Source organism: Astatotilapia calliptera, chromosome 7 (assembly GCF_900246225.1).
Source record: "Astatotilapia calliptera chromosome 7, fAstCal1.2, whole genome shotgun sequence".
Taxonomy (NCBI): Eukaryota; Metazoa; Chordata; class Actinopteri; order Cichliformes; family Cichlidae; genus Astatotilapia; species Astatotilapia calliptera.
Window position 1 is genome coordinate 1,150,618 of NC_039308.1, and position 22,482 is coordinate 1,173,099.

Consider the following 22,482-nt stretch of genomic DNA (forward strand, 5'->3'; position numbering starts at 1 on the left):
CTTCTGCTGCTCACCGCGAGAGGGCCCGCACTGCAGCGCCACCCTCTGGTCCGGGTCAATTACTGCATCTGCTCATCAAAACAAAAACCGTCAGGATAATCACGAGATATCCATTTGAATTGGTTTAGTATAAAATAATGACTTTAACTTGAATTTTAAATTAAGATTAAAAAAAAAATTATATAGATATTTTTTGCCATTAATTTCCCAAGCTTCAGATTATTTTGAAATTTGTCTAAATATTTCATATATTTCGTAGTTTGTTTTTTAAATTGCCTATAATTTATTATTATTATTATTATTATTATTATTATTATTATTATTATTATTATTATTATTTTTCACATTTTTAAAAAGGAAATCTTCCAGTTTTTCTTTTGCTTATTTTAAATTTTTGTGTCAAGTTGTGGTAAATTTGCAATTTTTATATTATTAATTTTTGATATGTGTCATTAATCAATTTCTTTCTTATTAATTGCCATACAGTTTTTTTCTCTAACACTTATTAAAGTGTGAGTGTGGTGTTTTTTTTGAGAGGCCATTAATCCGTTATGTTCTGTACATTCCCTGATTTTATGCTGCATTTCAGGCAGATTCATTTTGAGACTGTTTGACTGCTTAAAAAATGTAGTTGTGATTATGTGGTTTCAAAGTTTGGGTTTTTTACTTTCACTCGGCAGGTGAAAAGATGAGCTATAGCTGTACTGTCCCAGTCAGCCTGATGTCACCTGAAAGCAGTTCAAACTACAAAGTGCTGACTTTCAGCAGAGCAAGCTCAGTCTGAGCTCTGCTCAGTCAGATGCTGCAGGTTCATTTTTTCCTTTTCAGTAAAATGAAAACATGTTTTTGAGGTTTTATCTCTTTACACTGAACTCCAGGACCATAAGCTCTGAGATCAGCTCATCTAAACCAGATTAATCTAATAAAAACTGGGAGGGGGGTTTGTGCAGATTAATGCTAATCTGCTGACAGATTAACCTGATGGATGGACTTCCTGTAGAAGCTCTGTGTTTGTGCTGGTGAAATCATTTGCTTTGATTTATTTCAGATGAAGAGAAACCGTTTCTGGAGCACCGGTGCTCGCTGTGGGACTGACACCTCGGTGGGAATGAAAAGGACAATAACGCAGAGAATATGACTTTACGGACAGACACGAAGACGTCCACGAGGAAGAGAGAGAACCCAGCTCTGCGTGCAGCAGCTTTCATGTGCAGGTTTGTGCAGTTCAATTTCTCATAATTCCCACCCATAATCAGTTATTCACCTTTAATTAATGTCACAGCTTTGGACCAATGATTAAAAGACATCTGCAGACGCCTCTACAGAAACATCTAATTTATTTATTTACTAATTAATTCATGAGATTAGATGAAAATTTTAACCTCTAAACTGTGCCATCCATCCTTGCATCCATCTATTCGTCCATGTCCTTGAGTTCTCCTCAGGGCTCATAAAAGTATTCCAGATTCAGCTCAGGGCCTCCTGTTAGTCCGACTTTCCTGAAAACACCTCATGATAAAGAAACGCTGCTGTAGTAAATGAAAGAAATATCTATCAGCACAACTCTAAAACGTGTGAGAAATAAACTACATTTTTAACTGTGCCTCATGATGAAAATAATAAACTTCTTCGATTGTGAAAAAACAGGAACTTCTGTTAGTTGATTGTCTGTTTCTGTAAAACTTGTAAAAAATGTTTAAAACCAACACTTACGTCTGCTTTAACACATCCAGAGCTGTTCATTTGACCAGATTTGGGTCTTTGCTGGGCCACTTTTGGCCCCCAGACCTTTTGTTTGACACCCCTGGCCCAGAGAAAGGTGGCCCCTCCTCCCCAGTCCTGGCTCCAGGGTCAGGGCACTTGATTTCTTCTGTGTGGCCCTCTGGGCCCTCATCCAGGACCAGTTTACCTCAGGAGCCCGCTCCACATCCATAACTCAGCTCCTGAGATCAGTCCAGCGTGTGCGCCCAGACGAGGGCTCTGTGAGATTTCAGACAGGTCTGAATATCAATTTAACTTCAATGGAAGACAAGCTCTTTTTATTCATAGGACCCATTCTCTTAAACTAGTCAGTATAAGCTCGTATAAGTCTGAGAGTCAGAGTCCACTGCAGCCTCCCTTCAAACAGGCTCTGTGCTGTTGTTTCAGACCTCCTGACGTCCGTAACCTGTGAAGGCTGGAGACATTTTTCACCTTTTGCAATCACCGAGCTCCCATTTTCCCGTCTTCCTGTTTCAGCTGCTTCTATGTTTTTTCTGTGTTAACGGTGCGTTTACGTTCCTCCGCTCGTCTCTGTGTCCTGCAGCCGCTCGGCCGGTTCCACGCAGGTGGAGGCGGTTCTGCCGAGGCCTCGCTTCCACCTAGACCTCTGGCTCAGCTTCACCTTCCAGAATTGGATCCTGGATGTTGGCCGTCCTGTCGTCATGGTAACAAAACGATGACTAGCGCTTAATTTCGGGACTTTCTATTTTCACCCAGAGGGAGCCTAACAGGACATTCAGCATCTGTTTTGTTCTGCTGCTGAAACGTGATCGCTTTCAGTCGTCGCTATATTTTCATTAAGACGCCACCTCGCTCATCTGCATTGGAATAATAATAATAATTATTATAATAATAAAGCATTAGTGGAATAATGTTGGGAAAACCTAACCATGAAGTGTCTTGTTTTTGGCAGCTCGTCCTCCCTGCCGATTGGCTCCCTCTGCAGCATCCTGGGGTTGCAGACCATCTCCACTTCCTGTACAACGTCACGGCTCCGCTCATACTTCTCAAAGTAACTGTGACGCGCCTCAGGCTATCCCACATGACGAACTCCTTTGGTGTCGATTTTCTGAGTTTTAATTGACTTTGCTCCGTCTCAGATGCTTGAACGCAGCCCCTGGATGCTCCCGGGCCTCGCCGTCCGCCTTGGCATCATCGCCGTTTCCATGGGAACCACCCTTCACTTGGTGGCAGACTCCATCACGAGACGCCTGCTGCTGATTGGTTACCAGCTGCACCTGCCTGTTAGAGAGAATCCAATAATGAGGAACCTCAAACCTTCGGCCCTGGTAGGTGCTGCACTCGAAAGACCGAATAACAAACAGTGAGAGGACCCCGGACCGTGAACGGTGGGAAAATATACATCTGAGCTCAGGAGGGGGTCCTTGAGCTGAGATCCTTCTGTAAGAACCGAACCGCTCCTCCTCCTCCTCATCCTCCCTCGGTGTGAGTCAGATTTAGTGAAACTGAAGCTGAACACTTGTTCTCCTGATACAGAGTTCAGCTCGTCCCCATTACAATCTGAACTGAATGCACAACAACACAGTGAGAATTTAAAGGACTCCAGGTCTGTTTCTGACACATTGATTCTGATCCTTCAGTCTAAGCTGGTGAGTGAAGTGTGGTTCAGAGAAAGTAGAATGTAAGAAACCTCCACTGATCTTCATACAGAAGGCAGCAGAAATCTGACAGCTGACACCAAAACCTTCCAGATGGACGAACAGCGCCGCAGACCCGAGGACACATGTGAATCTGAACTTGGGGAAACAGTTGAATGACTGATGCATCATCTGCTATTTGAGAAATAAAACAAATAAATGAATAAAATTGATTCGTGTTCATAAAGTTTTTGTGTTTTTCAGGTCGACGTCTTTGAGCTGCTGTTTCACTACGATGACACTGTTGGTCACATGATGTGGTAAGAAGAGAAAAAGCTGTTGTGTTGTGTTAAGCGATGACTCCACATGCGGACAAAAATGTATAATTATAATTAAGCACAAGTACAGAAAAATGTTGCAAAACAGACAAAAACAAATGCAGCTTTAAATTCAAAGGAAAAGCGATTTTTCAACAAAAGAGCAGACGATGTCGATGTTTGACATTTATTCTTGTAACGAGGATCGTTTTCCTCCTTAGGTACGTCCCTTTCTTCCTCGTCCTCGTGCTCTTCTTCAATGGTTGTTTCAGTCGCAGGGAGCAGGAGGAGAGGATGCCACCGTCAGCGTGGATGCTACTCGCTCCAAACGCTGCCTACTACTGGTCAGTCTGCTTTACTACAACATCCTCTGCACATGCTCTGTCCGTGCTTAAAGTTCAGTCCCTGCAAATATCTGAGGGAAGAACAAAACTTACTTTTAGGTTTTACTGATACTAATTTAGCTCATAAACAGCATGTGAAGGGCTGGAGGTGGGTTGCAAAGCAGCTTACAGGCGTGCAGCAACGTTAATCCAGAGTTTTAAAGAAAAAGAGCAACTTGGAATAATAATTGCCAGTTTTGATGAAATCAATGGCGTGTCCAGCGGGGTGGCCTGGGGGGGCACAGGCCACCCCCCCAACCAGACTGGCCACCCCAGGTGCCACCCCAAAGGCAAAACAATAAAATTCAATCAAATATCAAATGTCCGATTATGTTTTCACGGTGACACTCAGATATCCGAGTGTAAGTGAATGCAGCATCGGCTTCTGCGCTATGCGCATCACGTTAGCAAAGGTAGGAGAGCCAAGCACGAAAGACGTCACTGCAGGAAACAATTTTTCGGTGAAAGAAAATGAGGACAGAATAAATGTCCCGGTAAGTAATATTAAGTTTGCTGAGTTTAGTAAACTTCGGTGAAATTAGAATACCAAGGAAAAAATAACACTTAAAGAATTATTGCAGCTGTGGAATATTTCAGACAGTATGCTACTGAGGGCAGCTAACATAAGAGTTATGAGTTATAAGATATAATCTAAGTCGTAACATTGCTGTATGGAGCTGCAGATTTGGTTGCAGGTTAACATAGCTGGACTGGCCATCGGGCTTATTTGACTTATTTTTTATTTTTTTTGTAATGGCATGAACAATGAGAGGTGGTGGATCGGCCAGATGCAGGTCGATGTGTAGAAATAACTCCGTTGTTTGGTGGTGGCTATGGCGGGGCTTCCACAGAGGCAGCAGGTGGATGAGGGAAGGGGAGGCAGGAGGAGAGACCCGAAGCAGCCGCCAGTCCGAGTGTCAGGTGAACTGAACTTCAGGTAAGAAGTTATGACCTGCAGTCTATCTGGGTCAGATATAAACCAAGTTTAGGTGGAGTTTATTTTCATGTTGCTGACTTTTTACTGTCAGTTGCAATAACTCATACTGCGTTCTAGCCAGTTTGACGGAGTTTTTATACAGCTGGGTGGGTGCTATGATGTTACTGATAGTGAACTTTATTTTATTCATAAGGTTAGTAGAGTTGCCAACGGCTCCTTAAAAAAATGGAATGGTCCCTCATTTCATATTGAGCTGAGAAGAGACGCAGTTTGTCCCGAACTTCAGCTAGAATGGAAAAAGACACAAAGCTGGATTTATTCTGTCTTTACGCTGCACAGCTGCCTCTTCTCTCATCCTCCCTCTCCTGTTGCTACTTCAATCATGAAACTGATCGATGATCAGCTGATCGGCTTTTCTCTCTTGTTTGTTTATCGCCCACTTTGCGCCAGAAAGAGGAAACCAGCAGATGTCACGCTAAACAACAGCAGCACGTTTAAGCTTGATCGGCTGTTGTTAGAATTTATTTAATATTAATTTCTAGTATCAGCTGATGTTTGCTGGAGCCACAGCTGTAAAGCTGCTGGTCATGATGTCGGTTTGGATATCTGGTGAGAGGGAAACGTGAAGACCACCCACCAGGATCCTTTTTTTATGTAGCAGACAGCTGGTAACTGTGCAGGGGCAGGTCTAGCAAAGTTTTGCCAGGGGGCCAGGTAGGGCATTAACAGGGAAAGGTGGGCACAAAGAAATACTTTTCTTTCCTATTCTCATTTAAAATACCTAGTTTTTATTAAATAATTATCTAAATCTTACAACCAAAGTTTTTATCTGACGTAAAATGTATAGAAATCATACATATACCAACAAGACTGTACATCACTGTCACAACAGGGTTTGTTTTCAGTCAAAGGCTTTATGGCTTTAATACCTGGTGGGTCGGTCTGTAGTCAAAATGCCCGATTTTCTGTCCCAGTCCAGCCCTGCAGGTTAATACTGGCAGTGTCACCATGCTAGCTGACTGTATTTCATCATCAGCCAGTGTTGTTCTTTATCAATATTACCAGAGTTTACCATAAGGCAGCATAGAAAGTATTTACTTGCTTTCAGGTTTTATTCAAATGTTAGTCTTTTCATTTGTTTCCCCACTTTTTTCCTGTTTCAAAATCAAACACCAGTTTGTGAGAAGATTATCTTCTTTTTTTAACAGGCAGATAAAGTTTTGCATTGGCTAATTTGTCATTTGTTTGCTACAAATGTTCGTATTTTAATATTAAAAAATGTTTTTGCCCAAAACATATGTGCACTATATGTCAGTAAAAATACTATGCAAATATTGCTGTCCTTGAATGCTGAGTAAACACTGACAAAGCACTGATTGTATCTCTTGTACTTTATCAACGCAGTATCTAAAAACTTTGCACCGTAGTGGTTAAAATCTCATTCTAATAAGAGTTAAAAGTGCATTTGGTTATTAGGTTTATAGGATTATTGAATTATGGTTAAGGGTTGGTAGAATTTTTTTTTAAAAACATTATCTGCCAATTAAATCTGCCACCCTTCTCCAAATCTGTGCCCCTACCTGGCCCCCCCAACAAAAATTTTCTAGACACGCCACTGGATGAAATGCGTCCGTCTGCCCTGTGAGAGCCAAGACATCGAAAACACATCATCAACGCTTCGTCATCATCAGGTGACGTCTTCAGTCTCAGCTGACTGCAGCTTTCCAACCTTAGAAACAGGACATTTGCATAATGACTGAAACCAGCCCACTGAAGGAACAATGGGCTGTGAGGTCACTTCCTTGATCAATAATATGCAAACTGTCTTGACCACCAATCAATGGCCAGCATTGTAAGATGGTGACAGATGTACCCTTAGGCCCCTCCTCCATTCAGAGATGGTCTCTACCCTTTTCACATAAATGGCCTCCTTGACTCCGCCTTCAAACCAGCGTTCCTCCCTGTCCAGGATGTTACATCCTCATCATTGAAGGCGTGGCCACTGGCCTGTAGGTGTGAATAGTCTGCAGGTACATGTTTCAACACCAAGAGGTCACCTGGATGAGTGACGGACCGTTTCTCCCACTGAAAACTGGACGTAGCGTCTTCAGTGGGCTTTCTGGGATTTCCTTACCTGGATGACTGAGCATCAAATAAGCTGTTATTTTCATCTCAGAGGAACATTAACCACAGAGTTTTCTATTTAAACCCAAAGTAGCTAACAGATGGAGGCACCAAGTGAAACCTGTGTTGGCTGAAAGTAGTAATTAAAAAAGTCCAGCAGCAGGTACATAAATCTGCATTTAGTCTGCAGTGAGAGGTTTGTGTATTGTGTGAGAGTCAGACGTGCAGAGGCTCATTCTCGACTTTACTCCAGGACATTTCCATATTTTTGAGACACTCACTCACACAGCCAGCCAGGCAGAACAAAATTAAATTCATTCATAATTAAGAAGATCTAAAGAGCTCAGGGGTCAGGTGGCTCCCAGCAGCAGAAACAACGAACACAATGGAGAAGCTTTGAAGTTACAGAGCATGAAATATTCTCCCAGTATACAATCACAGCGGCACACACACAGTTTAGACGCGTGGACGTGAAAAATATACAGAATGAATTTTGACTAGTGCGTGAGTATAAAATAAAAGCATGTTTTTATTTTTAGTTTAAGACGCCATATTTGCTTCTTTATGGACAAAAATGACCTTTGTGGTGGCCGAGTTGGACTGAAGCTAAGTGATAAAATAATATTATCATTTTTTAAATATTTGTTTTAATCACAGGTCACAGCTGAAGTCACAGATAATCGTGGATATTTTGAGTTTTAATAAAGAAATATCAGTAATTAGAACTCTTATAAGTTAAATCTTCATTATGTTGAATTTCGGACATTTGAAAGTTTTGCTTTAATCTGCTGGCTGTCCTCCCACCAGGTAACAGCTGAACTCACCTGTAAATAGTTGAAGAACAATACCCGACCACCTGAGGCTGTGTGTGTGTGTGTGATCACCTCCAGCTGTTAGTAATAATTGATTAGCTGCTTCTCAGGTGTTGCTGACTTCCTGGTTTATGCAGTGAGGACAGAATTCAAGAAGCGAGTGAAGGTCGACTCAGACCTTTAAATACCAAACGAGTGTTTTACTTTGTGCTTCTGCTGGTTGCAGTTTTTAAACCTTTGCTCGTTCTCTGCTGTTAAATTAAAGCAACTTTTTCAGTTCACTGCTCCCTTCAACATAAATGCATCAAACAGGTGAATGGCTGTTTTCACACACAAACCTAAAATTCATCATTTTTCTGACACACAAATAGTGAAAGCCTCAGACCTCTGAGTGTGACGGAGACAAAGTGCGTTCTGCAGCTGGATAGCAAAAGGTTGCTGGCGGATGCAGGAAGTTTCAAACGATTGTGATTCACTGTAACTACGGTGACCAACCGTCCTCTTTTTTTGCACTCGTTGACTTGTAAAAGCCTATATGACCTTTTTTATGTCACCATTCATTAACCGTACAGAGAAAGCATAGTTTAAATATGAAACAGTGTTATTAAAGTTCTTCATGACTGGTCCAAGTGTCCTATTTATTGAAAATCAAAATACGGTCACCTTACTGAAACACACACGGTGGAAAACTGCCCGATGTGCACTTATGTTGCACTCTGGTCAGTTAGAATTACACTGAAACTGAGTGGAAAACACATTTTTAACATGGCAGGAAGCTTCCTCACACTCACCTATAGAAAAACAGCGACTGGCTCCTCCCCTGAAATGATCCCTGAAGCGGCTTGGTCTGCTTACACCAGTGGACGTTTGCAGGGCGACTTCACCCACCGGCCACCTGATGGAGCCACTGAGCTGATTGGTTATGCTTCTCTTTGTCCCTGGCGACAGGTATTTAATCACAGAAGGACAGACCTTCATCCTCTTCACCTTCACCTTCTTCGCCATGACCACTACAGTGATGCATCAGAGGAGGCGGGGCTTGTTTCTCAACAGTGATGGGCTTTTCATGTTCTACAGGTAAAAAAAAAAGAGAAAACGCAGCGAATGAGCAAACTGGGAAACATAAATAATTATGTTTTCAGGTTTTTAGTCGACCAACATTAAAGGTTCAAGGTTAAGTTGGTAATACACCGACTCATTCAGGCTCTCAGGATCAATAATAGTTAAAACAACATCTCACATCATTAACGCAGACGGCTCGTTTTCACTGTCCTCCACCCTTTTCTTCTCCATCTGTGGGCCCAAAGCTCCGCTCACACAGGCGACTGTTTGGTGACACGCTGGGGAAAATGAGCATTTCCCAACTGCTTGTTGAGTGGTTGCTGCCTTCCTGCAAACTCCTACATAAGATGTCCTTTGTTTGACTCTGTGCTGATAGTTTCTCTGCAGCTCTGATCCTGGTGGCGATCTGGGTGGCCTGTCTGTGGAACGACAGCATCCTGAGGACGACAGTCCCCGGACTGATCTACATCCCACGGCCCTGCACCGTCTACACGCTCCACCTCCACCAGATGAGCCACATATGACGGAGTTAGAAGGAGAAGAATGAGGATCTGTCGCAGAATCACAGGAACGCCATGATGAAACTGTTTATGGTTTTCACTGGATATTAGAAATACAGCCTCACAGCATCCACACTTTTCCACCTGTTTATTACTGGGATACAAAGACTGAAAGCAGCTCACAAACCACCAAAAATATTCATTCTCCTCAGCTCACGCTCAAGGATTTTCCCTAAGAAACATGAAAAATGCAGCTGAAATATATAAAATCAAATATTTGTTTAAATATGCGTGGATATATATGTGAATAAAACTGAACCAAGTAAATGTATCTGAATACCCAAAGTCTCAGTTCTCAGATCTTTTAATTTAACCTTCTTTTTAATTTAATTTGGAGGAGTTATGCCTCAAAAACATCCTCAATGTATTAAATTCAGCAGCGTGCTCTAATACAACCTCAGTTCATGTAGAGAGAGGCTTCAGGCTCAGAGTATGGTTTATACGAGCACACCGCGATAAGAGCTCCGATAAAGACGAAGAACAACGTCACAGCGATGTGTTGTATCAGAGTTATTTCTCAGAGAGCTCATGCACAGCTCTCTGAGCTCTGCAGCAGCTCCATTCTTTCCTTCTTCGGTCGTTCTGTTGCAGATCTGCTGCTGTGCTGGGATCTTTGTCCTGTTGATGACCCGGTTTGGTCCAAGCTTCAGCTGTGGGACACACGGCCTCACACTGACTCTACAGAGGAGCTCATGGTCCACTCAGATCATCGTCCCTGGGGGCCGGCGGAGCTCACGGGCGCGTCACTGCAACCCCCCCTGGCTTCTGCTCCGCGGCTGCTGAGTGAGCCCTCATCTGGGACTCTCCTCAGCTCTTACTGGAACAGTGGCGCGGCTGCCCCTCTGTTGGTCTTCCATGGTCTCTTGTGTTCTGGGGTCCTCTGGATGTCTGGAGTTTTGATCTCCTCCATACCCGCTTCACACCCTGGAGGACGGGGCTGTGGCCCCCCCACACTCCCTAGCAGATCATTACATGGAGAAACCTTTGGAATGCAAGCATGCTGATCCACACAGGTATGCACACATGGGTATTCACAGACGCGGACTAAAGCTTTCTTGGCTGCTGCCTCAAAGCACACTGTGCGCTGTCTATCTTGCGTGCTGCACAATATCGTTTATTACTTAGTAAATACTGATATCTATGACTAGCTAGTTTATTGTGATGGTGCTTTGTTTTCTCTATTATTATGTTGCTCTTTGTTGTTTGCTGTCTCCTCTGTTTGTTTGTTTGTTTTTTCTCCATACAGGTGACCCAGGAGTTTTTTTTTTTTTTTTTTTTTTTTGTCTCTCTTCCCCCCCCTTCTCACCGTCTCTTCTCCCCTTGGGTTTTCTTTCTTTCTCTCCCTCTCTCTCTCTCATTCATTCCCCCTGTCCTATTTATTAAAAAAAAAAAAAAAAAAAAAATGACAAAGGATGAACTGAAGCTCTGCCATCACGTAATGTCGCATACTGCTGTTTCTGATGTCATTTAAAGAAAAAAAAAAAAAAAAAAAAAAAAAAAAAAAAAAAAAAGATCATCGTCCCTCCTCCACCGTGCTGACGGCTGTATGAGGTAGAGTTATTTTCTTGTTAAATCATATTTCTCATTCAGTTCAGTTTTATTTATACAAATCACAACAACAGTCGCCTCAAGGAGCTTTATACTGTAAGGTCGACCCTACAATAAAACATACAGAGGAAACCCAACAATCATATGACCCCCTATGAGCAGCACTTTGGCGACAGTGGGAAGGAAAAACTCCCTTTTAACAGGAAGAAACCTCCAGCAGGACCAGGCTCAGGGAGGGGCGGGGCCATCTGCTGTGATTGGTTGGGGTGAGAGAAGGAAGACGGGATAAAGACATGCTGTGGAAGAGAGACAGAGGTTAATAACAGATATGATTCAATGCAGAGAGGTCTGTTAATACATAGTGAGTGAGAAAGGTGACTGGAAAGGAAAAACTCAATGCATCATGGGAATCCCCGGCAGCCTACGTCTATTGCAGCATAACTAAGGGAGGATTCAGGGTCACCTGGTCCAGCCCTAACTATATGCTTTAGCAAAAAGGAAAGTTTGAAGCCTAATTTTGAAAGTAGAGATAGTGTCTGTCTCCTGAATCCAAACTGGAAGCTGGTTCCACAGAAGAGGGGCCTGAAAACTGAAGGCTCTGCCTCCCATTCTACTTTTAAATAACCTACAGTGAGCGATTCACCGAGTCTGTCTTTAGACAGAAGAATTCACAGGTTTCCAACTAAACAGCATTTTACAGATTTAAGATAAAAAAAAATATGTGTAGCTCTAGAAATAATATTAACCTTTAATCCTTTTCTGCTCCTGTGCATCGACTCTCTGAGAGTATCTGCTCCATCTAATGAAAACTGAATTTTGTTTCAAATAATTGTTGATTTTGCAGCAGTTTTTAGGCGTTCAGGAGTCCTCCAGTGTTGACTGTTCACCTCTGACCCATGTCACGTGGGTCAGAGGTGAACAGAGGTGTGTAGGAGGCTTTCAGCTGCTCGTATGTGCAGCATGTGTGATATTAAATATATATGCTTTCAAACATAAACGCGACACCTCAGCAGCAGAGGGATGAGCCTGGCTGTCCCAGCCAGCATCCGCCGTCCGCTCCCGTTACATTCCTCATCTTTCAGAGCGTGGATCAGTTTTCCTGAGCGCTGACAGCCGGCTGCTTCGTCACAACAGCAGACACAATGGTGAGATAACGTCCCCGCTGAAGCTTCACGCTGTCGTCCAGATTTCTGTTAATGCTGTTCCTGCTTTCATTCCAGGCAAAGTTCCTGACTCAGGATCAGATTAACGGTAAGATGCTGACACGTGTGCCCTTGCTGTCCTGACACAGCTGCTTACTGCTGGAACTTAAACTGATGCATTCAGATGACGAAGCGTTGACCGTGATGGTCTCTGTGCAGCAGGAAGGACAGGTTATTATTTCAGCCACAGGCAGCAGGACTTTAATCAGACAGAAGAGTCTTGTGTGGCCGCTGCGGCACAAAGCAGCGCTTGTTCCAGTTCAGCTGACCTCCCTGACCCGCTAACGCGATCAGACAGCGAGGGTCCGAGCGCAGTGTTTGCTAATGAGGAGGTATTGCATCCAAACACTGATTTTCAGTCTGCTTGTGTTTGGTGGTTTCTCATCTTCCAGTCTGTTAAACTGCCGTCAGGGCTTCCCACGGGACACAAGTTTATTCTGACACAGGCGAACATGCACAGATGCAGCTTTTATTCACTCATTTTACAATCAGTTTAGTGTTTTCAGCAAACTTAGTGTCTGCGTGGATGACAGTCGAATCAGCTGGGAAGAGTCATTAAAAGATGAAGATCGTGAGATTTCCCTGATGTTCCAAACACAACAATGGAAAGGGAAGAAGTGGCTTTTCTTGTTTGAGTTGTTAAAATCATTAAAATGTCTTTAAGTGTCAAACAGTTTGACAGGATGGAAGAGTGGACTGGAAATATCTCAGCTGAGGTCACAGGATGTGTTCTCGATGTGCATCCAGCCTGTGAAACACCAAAAGTCCCAAGAGCTCCATCTCAGACTCTGCAGACCTCAGTTAGCAGGTTAAAGGTTAAAATCTGTGACAGTGCAGCTAGAAACAGACTGAACAAACAAGACTCGTCTCTCTAAAAAGAACAAGGCAGCACGTTTTAGTTTTTCAAAGCCCAAAATCCTGCTCCTCACATACAAGGTCTTAAATAATCAGGCCCCATCTTATCTTAATGACCTTGTAGTACCATATCACCCTATTAGAGCACTTCGCTCTCGCTCTGCAGGCCTACTTGTTGTTCCTAGAGTATTTAAAAGTAGAATGGGAGGCAGAGCCTTCAGTTTTCAGGCCCCTCTTCTGTGGAACCAGCTTCCAGTTTGGATTCAGGAGACAGACACTATCTCTACTTTCAAGATTAGGCTTCAAACTTTCCTTTTTGCTAAAGCATATAGTTAGGGCTGGACCAGGTGACCCTGAATCCTCCCTTAGTTATGCTGCAATAGACGTAGGCTGCCGGGGATTCCCATGATGCACTGGGTGTTTCTTCTTCACTCACTATGTATTAACAGACCTCTCTGCATTGAATCATATCTGTTATTAACCTCTGTCTCTCTTCCACAGCATGTCTTTTATCCCGTCTTCCTTCTCTCACCCCAACCAATCACAGCAGATGGCCCCGCCCCTCCCTGAGCCTGGTCCTACTGGAGGTTTCTTCCTGTTAAAAGGGAGTTTTTCCTTCCCACTGTCGCCAAAGTGCTGCTCATAGGGGGTCATATGATTGTTGGGTTTCCTCTGTATGTATTATTGTAGGGTCGACCTTACAGTATAAAGCTCCTTGAGGCGACTGTTGTTGTGATTTGTATAAATAAAACTGAACTGAATGAGAAATATGATTTAACAAGAAATAACTCTGATACAACACATCGCTGTGATGTTGTTCTTCATCTTGATCTTCGCCTTGAGGTGACTGTTGTTGGCACTATATGAATAAAATTGAATTGAATCAAAGCTGCATGTAAACAAAGAACAAGACTTCAGCAGCTTGAAGAAACCAAAGACCTCATACAGCCGTCAGCACGGTGGAGGAGGGACGATGATCTGAGTGGACCATGAGCTCCTCTGTAGAGTCAGTGTGAGGCCGTGTGTCCCACAGCTGAAGCTTGGACCAAACCGGGTCATCAACAGGACAAAGATCCCAGCACAGCAGCAGATCTGCAACAGAACGACTGAAGAAGGAAAGAATGGAGCTGCTGCAGAGCTCAGAGAGCTGTGCATGAGCGGATGTTGCAAACCTCAATGAGGCGACGCAACTAAAACTCCTCCACAGTGATGAGGCAGATAAAGACATCACTGCACGTTATTGGTACTAAAACAGGTTCTTCGGCTGGAGTGAATGCAGAGTCCTGTGAAGCACGGCTGTGTATTACATAGTATGTACAGTGGCTTGCAAAAGTATTTGGCCCCCTTGAACTTTTCCACATTTTGTCACATTACAGCCACAAACATGAATCAATGTTATTGGAATTCCAGGTGAAGGACCAACACAAAGTGGTGCACACGTGAGAAATGGAACACAAATCATACATTTTGTACAAATAAATAACTGCAAAGTGGGGCTACCTCACAGCCACACTCTTTGTGGGCAAGTTCAAGGGGGCCGAATACTTTTGCATCCACTGTAGTATGTGAACAGATGTAACCTTGGTACAGAAAGATAAAGGCGCCTTTGAGGCTCATTTGCAGCAGATGGGACGGGCACGCGTGTCCGATCGGTCTCGCTGCCTCTGGAGGAGCTGTGAGTGAAGTTTAACACGTTTGTCTCAGGAGTGAAGGCTGAAGTTGCTCTTTAGTTTCCTTTGCACCTTGTTAGCATCATCCACCTTCTCCCAGCAGGTGACACACTCAGGCTGAGACCTGCTGACATCACTGATCCTGCTCTGTCCACATGACAAAGCAACAATGTGGACTCCTGCACATGTGTATAACGTGTTCATGTGTCCGCAGAGTTTAAGGAGTGTTTCTCGCTGTACGACCGCCAGCGGAAAGGCAAGATCGAAGCCAAGGAGCTGATAACAGTGATGCGATGCCTTGGGTCGAGCCCCACCCCCTCCGAGGTCCAGCGCCACCTCCTGAGCCACAACATGGGTAGAGTATTCCCGAAATCATCCTTCCGACTCCTTATTTCTGATTTCTGAGGTGACGCAGTAATAACTCAAATCAGGGAAAGTGCTGAAATGAAACAGTTCAGCTCACCAGCCCACGAGCAGCGCAGCTATTTCAGTGAGCAAACCAAGCATTTATCACCTCATGTGATCTTAATGGCTCCATTTGTGTTTATCAAACCTGACCTGCTTGCTTTGTCCCCTGTGTTGCCTTCATCTTCCTCACCGCACCAACGGAGTCAAAAACATGTGAAAAGTTGTCGGAGACGCAGATGATTGATTCTCTCGGCCTCCACTTTCCCCCGTATGCTCACGAGAGGCTGTGGAGGTCCTGGAGGAGAGTGTTACTGTTTGGATAATGTTCACCTTATTTTCCAAAGACTGGAGACCCCGGGGCAGATCCCTGAGATCAGGTCTCTCAGCTGGGTCAGGTGGAGGACGTGGCAGAGGAATGAGACCCTGATATGCAAGATTGGGCTGGTATTTCCATCATGTTTGACAGAAGGGGCTGAGATAAATAATCCAATGTGGACAGATTAATGGATTTACCTGAAGATAAAGATTTTAATATCCTGAGATCAAGAAAAAGTTATTCAGTCATTGTTGTAAGAAGACAGCAAGCCTGAACGAAGCTCCTGTTTCCATGTCAGCGCCCCTGAACCTTAGATTTCCTGGAAAGCTGCGAAAGTTTGAGGAGTAATTTTAAATTTGCTGTAGTTTTGATATTTGTGTCTGTTTCCATAAAGGAGGTGATATTTGTTTTTCCTTGTTTCTCTCATACACACTGAGATCAGCCTGGAGGAAGCTGTGTGTGTTCTGGTTAATTAACTGCATATCGTCAGCAGCTACCTCACAGCCACACTCTTTACATTTGCTTTTATTGCTTTAGTGTTTGCTCATTTCATATACACTGTGTGGTACTTTCTCCCCCGCCCTTCCCTTCTCCTGCAGTGGCCTCATTTCTTTGTGCCAGTAAAAGCAGATCTCTGTTTTCTTTCTGCTCACAGGCCGGGAAGGAGAGCTGGACTTCTCCACCTTCCTGAGCATCATGCACCGGCAGCTCCAGCAGGAGGCGCCAGAGCAGGAGATTTTGGAGGCCATGAGGATGGCCGACAAGGAGCAGAAAGGCTTCATCCTGGCCTCTGAGCTGCGAGCCAAACTCACCGGGCTGGGAGAGAAACTGACAGACAAAGAGGGTGAGTGTCTCCTAAAACCACTCACATTTAACCCTCTCGAGGCAGGCGTTGCAGATTTGCAACAGTTAAAAACTAACAACCCGATTACCCCACATACATGTTTTATGAGTTTTTTTACTCAGAAGTACCACTGCAGGTATTCTCTTGTGCATTAGCAACAAAAACTTAATTTGAGCCTGAGAGGGTTAATCCAGTCGCCTCAAGGTGCTTTATATTGTAAGGTAGACCCACAATAGTACATAGAGAGATATACCCAACAATGACCCCCTATGAGCAAGCACTTTGGCGACAGTGGGAAGGAAAAACTCCCTTTTAACAGGAAGAAACCTCCAACAGAACCAGGTTCAGGGAGGGGCGGGGCCATCTGCTGTGATATAAGGAAGACAGGACAAAGACATGCTTTTGACAAGTGGAAGTGAATCCTCGTGCACGGTGTTGTTACAGGCAGCAAAGTTACTGCTCATTGAGCTCTGCAGTTTTCAGCATTTCAGACTTTTAATCCATTTCTACACAGAAGTTGGTGACAGTGAAAACAGAGCTCTGCGGCATCACAAACCAACAACTCAGCATTTTGCTTCTTTGTTGCCCACAGATGGCTGAGCGAGATTGTTTCTGTAGACTTTAATACCTGAAGCCTCACATAGCAAGAAGAATGCGTGCTGTTATGCATGTGGAATGAACACGAGGAGTGTAGGAGCCATATGAGTTGTTCCTTTTTTGATTAAGTGGGTTGGTTTAAATGCAATCACTGTACTGGTGCACGGGCGTGGGGCGTGACTCATGGGTGTGTTAGGTGGTAAATGTGGTTGCACTCACCTGTTCACCGCACCTGATGTTGATGAGCAGAAAAGTAGGGTGAGCATGAGGGGAAACCTTCTGTCGACCGCAGCTTGAGTCAGCTTGACTGTAACTTGATGTATGGTTTATGCACTAATTTATGCCACAGGCCGATGTTGTAGTTTGGTGTAGTAATTGGGGGAATTTTTTGTGAGTTGCAGTTATTTTGTTTGTGCAGTCTGTGCATTTGTTTAATAGTTTGATCCCATGTGCTGATTCGTATAGTGGACAGTACCATGTGGAATAAAAGGAGCAAATAGTACAGAAGTGCATCTCATGTGTTTCCTGTTGCGCGTCATCTGTGTCCTCATGTTTAGCCGTTGGTTGGAGGAGCCGCAATAAGGAGGTTCATAATATTTTGTGTTCTTCTCCACATCCTGCAGGGTTTTGGTTTGCACTCGTCTGACTGGTTCCCATTCTCCACTTTAACTGCTGATAAAAGGTCGTTTAAGGAGCTCCTATCAGAACACGTCATTTCCCCGAGGACGCGTCTAATCCATCTGAATGATTGTGTCGTTTCCAGAGAGAGGGAACACCTTACACTAATCCATCCTTCTTTCTTTCTGTTGCTTTCATCATTACTGAAACAAACTGGCTGCATCTCTGTTTAAATGATTGGCCTGTTAGTAGAACTGCCATGTTTGATCAACACATCCACCAAGTCACTGACGGGTCAAAAAAGTGCAACGCTAAAATGCAATTTAACTTAAAAAAATGCTAATAGTTATTGAAACGTTTAATATAAAAACTACAGAAATGGCTGGTTTAGTTTAAGTTCAGTCAAAAAGCTCATGAAACATGTCGGTCTTATTGGTAATTAAAGTATTTTATGTCATCATTTCTTGATCTAAGTAGCTCTCTGAGGCTCTCTAAAGAGAAGGTTGAGAAGCAGGAAAGAGATTTAAAAATGCTCCCAGTTATTAGAAATGGACGAGTCCACTGTAAGAAGAGTCATGAGTCGTCCAGGATGTTTTGTGATACTTCAAATAAAAGAGAAACAAATTAAGCCTGTCCTCATTTAGAAGAATATTACTGCAAAACTATTTTGCACTGAGCACACTGTGCTTTCAAAGAGCCGCCTCTTTGGAAGAAAGCGCTCTGCACGACTAATTAAAGATAGACTTGTTTGGCTGAAACAGACCATCGATGTTTTTAGCGCAGACTAAAGGCGCTGAAATCCAAAAACAACTGTGGAGCCCGATGGAAGAAATGCTCTTTCATATCAAAGAGTGCTTGAAGCTAGTGTGAGGCTATCTGTCCGAAAGTTAAAACAAAAGTCCAACTTTGAAAGTAATAATGATGCTCAGCACGCTAACAAATACACCAAGGAATGGCTCAGAAAGAAGAGATGGAGGTTATGAAACACCAAGAGCCCCAAAATCCCACCGAGGGAAGAAAAAGACATCATAGAAAACCTTCAAATACTTTTTGTAACTGATGAATTTGGAGAACTTCAGCATTTGGCCTGGCTGTGCTGTTACTTTTTTAACAGCATATTACATTAATATTTATTTTTGCTGAATAACGTAGCAGCTTCAGCTTCTCCTGTGGTGGTGTTCAAGCACTCGGCTGTTATCAGTTTCATCTGCGATGCCAAAAAACCCAACACAGGCTGTAAGGCAACATTTATGAACAGATATGACTTTCTATGAAAACTCAATGAAAGGATCTATTACTCAATGTCAAACATATGTTGTGTAGCGCTTTGCAAAAATCTCGAGCCACTCTTCATGTCTTTACATCCATGTAGGTTCACAGTCATTCAGGTCCTGGAGCTGGAAAAAAGAAGGAAACATGACGTCCTTTAGTTTGTGAAGACTTCTTCATAAATGCCACGGCTTTATCGAGAGGCTGTTTGGTGTCTCCAGTGTCTGAGCACTCCTCACTGCACTGCTACACTACGCTGTTTAGTTTGTGTCTGAGTGTGTAGCGTGGTCTGAAGTGCACTGGGATGTTGAGACTCTCCTGAGTTTCTCTGATAAACCTGCTACATCAGGGATGAAGCGTTGTTCTGTTTGTCCTTCTCATCCTCCATAGCTGGTGTCTGATCTTCTTTTTTCTGCATCTTTGCTGATTTGATGAGAGCCACATGTTACACATGCTTCCTTTACGTGTGCGTTCCTTCTTTCTCCCTTCAGGCTTAGAGGGAACATGTTCTGCCTGGTGTTGGGTCCTGTTACTCCAAGTCTGTGTTCCAGAGGGTGATGGGAGTCAGAGAGGAGGTACTGGTCCATGTGTGTGGGCTTCTGTAAACTTCAGTGTTGAGGTTTCCATTGTCCTCAGTGTTCATGGCACTGTTATCTTTGTGTCTTCCCTGGTGTATTTGATGTTTCTATCCAGATTTGATTCCACTTCTTGGGTTTTGATTTTGACCCAGGTGTCGTCCATGTATCGGTATCATCGGCTAGGTGCTGTCCCTTCCTGCATGTAAACGACGGGCGATCGTGGCTCAAGAGTTGGGAGTTCGCCTTGTAATCTGAAGGTTGCCGGTTCGAGTCCCGGCTTGTGAAGCGCTATGCAAATACAGACCATTTACCATTTCAAAGGTTGGACACACCAGGGAGCCCATGGCACATCCATGTTTGTGTCTGTAAAAACCCTTGTTGTGGAGGTGTATCAGGGTGAAGCTGGTTCTGTTTTCTGTCTGCAGTTGTTTCCTGACAGTCTCTGCTGCCTCGGTTGTAGGGATACAAGACTGAGACCACATCAGAGGACACAATGGTTTCATCTGGATCCAGTGCAAGTTTCTGGACCGTGTTGGTAGAGTTGGTGGGGAGCTAGCATGGTGGCGAGGTTCTTGGAAATGTTGTAGGAGGCTGAGTTTATACTGATACCCTGTCACCCGCCGTCATGTGGGACCTGTGAAATTCTCTGTAAAGGGTTTTAATGAGAACTTTATTTAAAGAAATTGGCATCTAATTTCCATCATTTTATTCAGGACAACCTGAATGATCAGAATAAATATGCTTCATTCATGTGACATGAATGCACACACTTATGGCCCTGAAACAGAATATAAAACTAAATATCAGAATTTCCTTCTAATCACAGACAAAAGCTGATGATTGGTTTGCTTTTCTAAAACTGGAGCTGCTGACAGGGAGAAGAATGGATACACACTTTCTACAGGTTTCTATTACATCTGGAACAAATGAGTTAACTGTGATTGACAGCTGTGTCTGTGTTTTCAGTGGACGAGCTGCTGCAGGAGGCGGGTGTTGGAGCAGATGGGCGGGTCCACTGCGAGCAGTTCGCTAAAGTAGCGACACGCTGCCACAGAAAGCACTGACGTCACAACTGACATCCTCTCTACTGTCGAAACAACGACACTGTGCTCAAGCGTCTCCACGTAGTCAGAGTGTAGATAAAGTCAGACGTTTGGAGGCAGGTCCGTCTTTCACTGCAGCTGCAAACTTTGCATGTGACAAATAAAAGGCTTGACTGGTGAGAAGGAATATTTGCAGCTGGAAGAGCAGCCGCCTTATTTCTATTAGAAGAGAAAGAAAACAAAGGGACCATCTGACGCACAACACACAGTAAAAATAAAACCTTTTGTTCAGAACATGCTGCCTCCTTTGATTATTGTTGCTATACTTCAAGCTTTACTTTAACTTCACATGAACTGGCAGCCAAGTGTCTCATCGTAGAGACCATCCCCATCATCATCTCAGGTCGCTGTGTTTGCACAAACTGACATCAGTCAGAGGAGAGTCTGTTCCCTCACTCCGGGTGTTCCTGCTCTTACACTGGAACGGCGCAGGAACTGGGATGGGATGGTAAAACTGACACCTTTGACTGGCCCCATTAACTTTTATCAGTTTTCCCAATTTATTATAATTTTTTTGTAACTACAAGTTTAAACCCCCCCCCCCACAAAACTCAAAATAGTTTATAATTGGAACAAACAAAGAGTTGATTCGTTGGGGACAAAGAGAGTGAGTCCGCTGCCAGACTGATACCGTCAAACTTACAGATGGTGTGTTCCACATTTTCCACGAGGACCTGGGAGAAAAAACCAAGACGACTGGAAAATAAACGATGACACTTTGGTGATCCGATCTGTCGAGGCGTGGACGCTGAGGGTGTGCTGTGGTATCTGCACCGACAGATGCTTCACCTCCTGTAAGCTGCGAGGTTTTTGTCCAGCACGTCTCACACATGCACGATTGGACTGAGACCCGGGAATCTGGACGCCGCCTTCTAACATCAGCTTTGAGGTTCTTGCTCCCTGACACCTGCAAACAGGAGCCACGATGCAGAGATAACCAGTGCATTCACTTCACCCGTCACTGTATCCACTCTAACAATAAATATAAATGAAACAAAAAAACCCACTGATGTCAGCAGCCTCCACCTGTCCGGAGAGGCTGGCCGACGCAGAGATGGCACCAAACCCCAAATTTCAGTCTGAGAATAACTCAGGAAGAGCTCCAGACCTGAACCAGAGCAGCACGGCTGCTGCTGGATTATGTAAAAGTGAGTGATCAGGTGACACTTGTGCAGAAAAGTCAAGAAGCTGCAAACAGGCTGTCAGGAGAAGTACTGATGAGCAGATATCGAGACGTTTAATAGGCCTACATCAAAGAGAGAAGATAAACATCAGCTGTGATCATTTCTCATGTCAGTATCAAATGAAGAGGATGATGAGGCACGAAACAGAAAACCTTTTCATCTTTTCGTGTATTTATTTTTAAAAAGAAAAACTAAATGGAGTCAAGCTGGGAGATTATTCCGCTCAGAGGAAGTTATTCCATTCCATGTCTCTATCCTGGACTGCCCCTGATTTTGTTTTGTTGTAAAGACTTTATCAGTTAATCAGCATCGATTCAGCCAGAGTTTAATAGTCAGAGGAACATCTCTAACAGGGACGTGAAGTTGGCTCTGAATGTGAGAATGTGAGGTCCTGGAAACAGCTGACAGAGAGGACGCCTGTGCAGGGGTCACCGAGGTGTGTTTGTAGCGGCCGGTGTTACTCGGGCTGCCTGTTTGAGTATTTCTGTAACTCCAGCACACAAAGTGAACTTGCCTGATGTTATAACTGCTTATTGGTCTTGACTCATATTTTTGACACTATAAAGTTCTTTTACAGGCACAACGAGCCAAAAAAGACAAGAAACTCAGAGGGAGAAATCAGAGAATATCAGAGCCAGGCAGAAGAAACCGATTTGGATCAGAGAGCAGGGTGTAGCTGAGCTGAGTCGTCTGGCTGCCAGATGCCAGCAGGCTGATGCAGACGGATGAGCGAGGC

At 43.8% G+C, this 22,482-nt stretch overlaps 2 protein-coding genes across 6 annotated transcripts; both read left to right on the top strand.

Moving 5' to 3' along the window:
- The first annotated feature begins 1 nt into the window (after nucleotide 1).
- On the top strand, nucleotides 2-10,290 carry cln6b (CLN6 transmembrane ER protein b). Of its 3 annotated transcripts, XM_026172403.1 has the most exons (9): nucleotides 2-48; nucleotides 1,049-1,214; nucleotides 2,306-2,426; nucleotides 2,675-2,773; nucleotides 2,862-3,050; nucleotides 3,624-3,679; nucleotides 3,898-4,020; nucleotides 8,881-9,009; nucleotides 9,382-10,290. In XM_026172403.1, the coding sequence occupies exons 2-9, from the start codon at nucleotides 1,135-1,137 to the stop codon at nucleotides 9,539-9,541; spliced, it is 957 nt and encodes a 318-aa protein (XP_026028188.1). In that variant the 5' UTR covers nucleotides 2-48; nucleotides 1,049-1,134; the 3' UTR covers nucleotides 9,542-10,290. The 3 variants fall into 3 exon arrangements, with proteins under 3 accessions (XP_026028188.1, XP_026028189.1, XP_026028187.1); XM_026172404.1 differs by lacking the exon at nucleotides 2-48 and having other exon boundaries at nucleotides 991-1,214; nucleotides 9,371-10,290; XM_026172402.1 differs by lacking the exon at nucleotides 2-48 and having other exon boundaries at nucleotides 991-1,214.
- Nucleotides 10,291-10,540: 250 nt separating this feature from the next.
- On the top strand, nucleotides 10,541-20,813 carry calml4b (calmodulin-like 4b). 3 transcript variants are annotated; one of them, XM_026172406.1, is made up of 5 exons: nucleotides 11,739-12,247; nucleotides 12,323-12,353; nucleotides 15,044-15,184; nucleotides 16,209-16,397; nucleotides 20,426-20,813. In XM_026172406.1, exons 1-5 carry the CDS (start codon nucleotides 12,245-12,247, stop codon nucleotides 20,521-20,523), a joined length of 462 nt encoding a protein of 153 aa, XP_026028191.1. In that variant the 5' UTR covers nucleotides 11,739-12,244; the 3' UTR covers nucleotides 20,524-20,813. The 3 variants fall into 3 exon arrangements, with proteins under 3 accessions (XP_026028192.1, XP_026028191.1, XP_026028190.1); XM_026172407.1 differs by lacking the exons at nucleotides 11,739-12,247; nucleotides 12,323-12,353 and adding an exon at nucleotides 10,541-10,567; XM_026172405.1 differs by having other exon boundaries at nucleotides 11,739-12,353.
- The last annotated feature ends 1,669 nt before the right edge of the window (nucleotides 20,814-22,482 follow it).

Excerpts from the sequence above, each read along its gene's own strand:
- cln6b (XM_026172403.1), top strand. The coding sequence starts at position 1,135 with ATGACTTTACGGACAGACACGAAGACGTCCACGAGGAAGAGAGAGAAC. Across the intron at positions 2,774-2,861 it reads CTCCGCTCATACTTCTCAAA|ATGCTTGAACGCAGCCCCTG; the intron begins GTAACTGTGACG and ends GCTCCGTCTCAG. Across the intron at positions 9,010-9,381 it reads GGGCTTTTCATGTTCTACAG|CTCTGATCCTGGTGGCGATC; the intron begins GTAAAAAAAAAA and ends GTTTCTCTGCAG.
- calml4b (XM_026172405.1), top strand. The coding sequence starts at position 12,299 with ATGCTGTTCCTGCTTTCATTCCAGGCAAAGTTCCTGACTCAGGATCAG. Across the intron at positions 12,354-15,043 it reads GACTCAGGATCAGATTAACG|AGTTTAAGGAGTGTTTCTCG; the intron begins GTAAGATGCTGA and ends ATGTGTCCGCAG. Across the intron at positions 15,185-16,208 it reads CCTCCTGAGCCACAACATGG|GCCGGGAAGGAGAGCTGGAC; the intron begins GTAGAGTATTCC and ends TTCTGCTCACAG.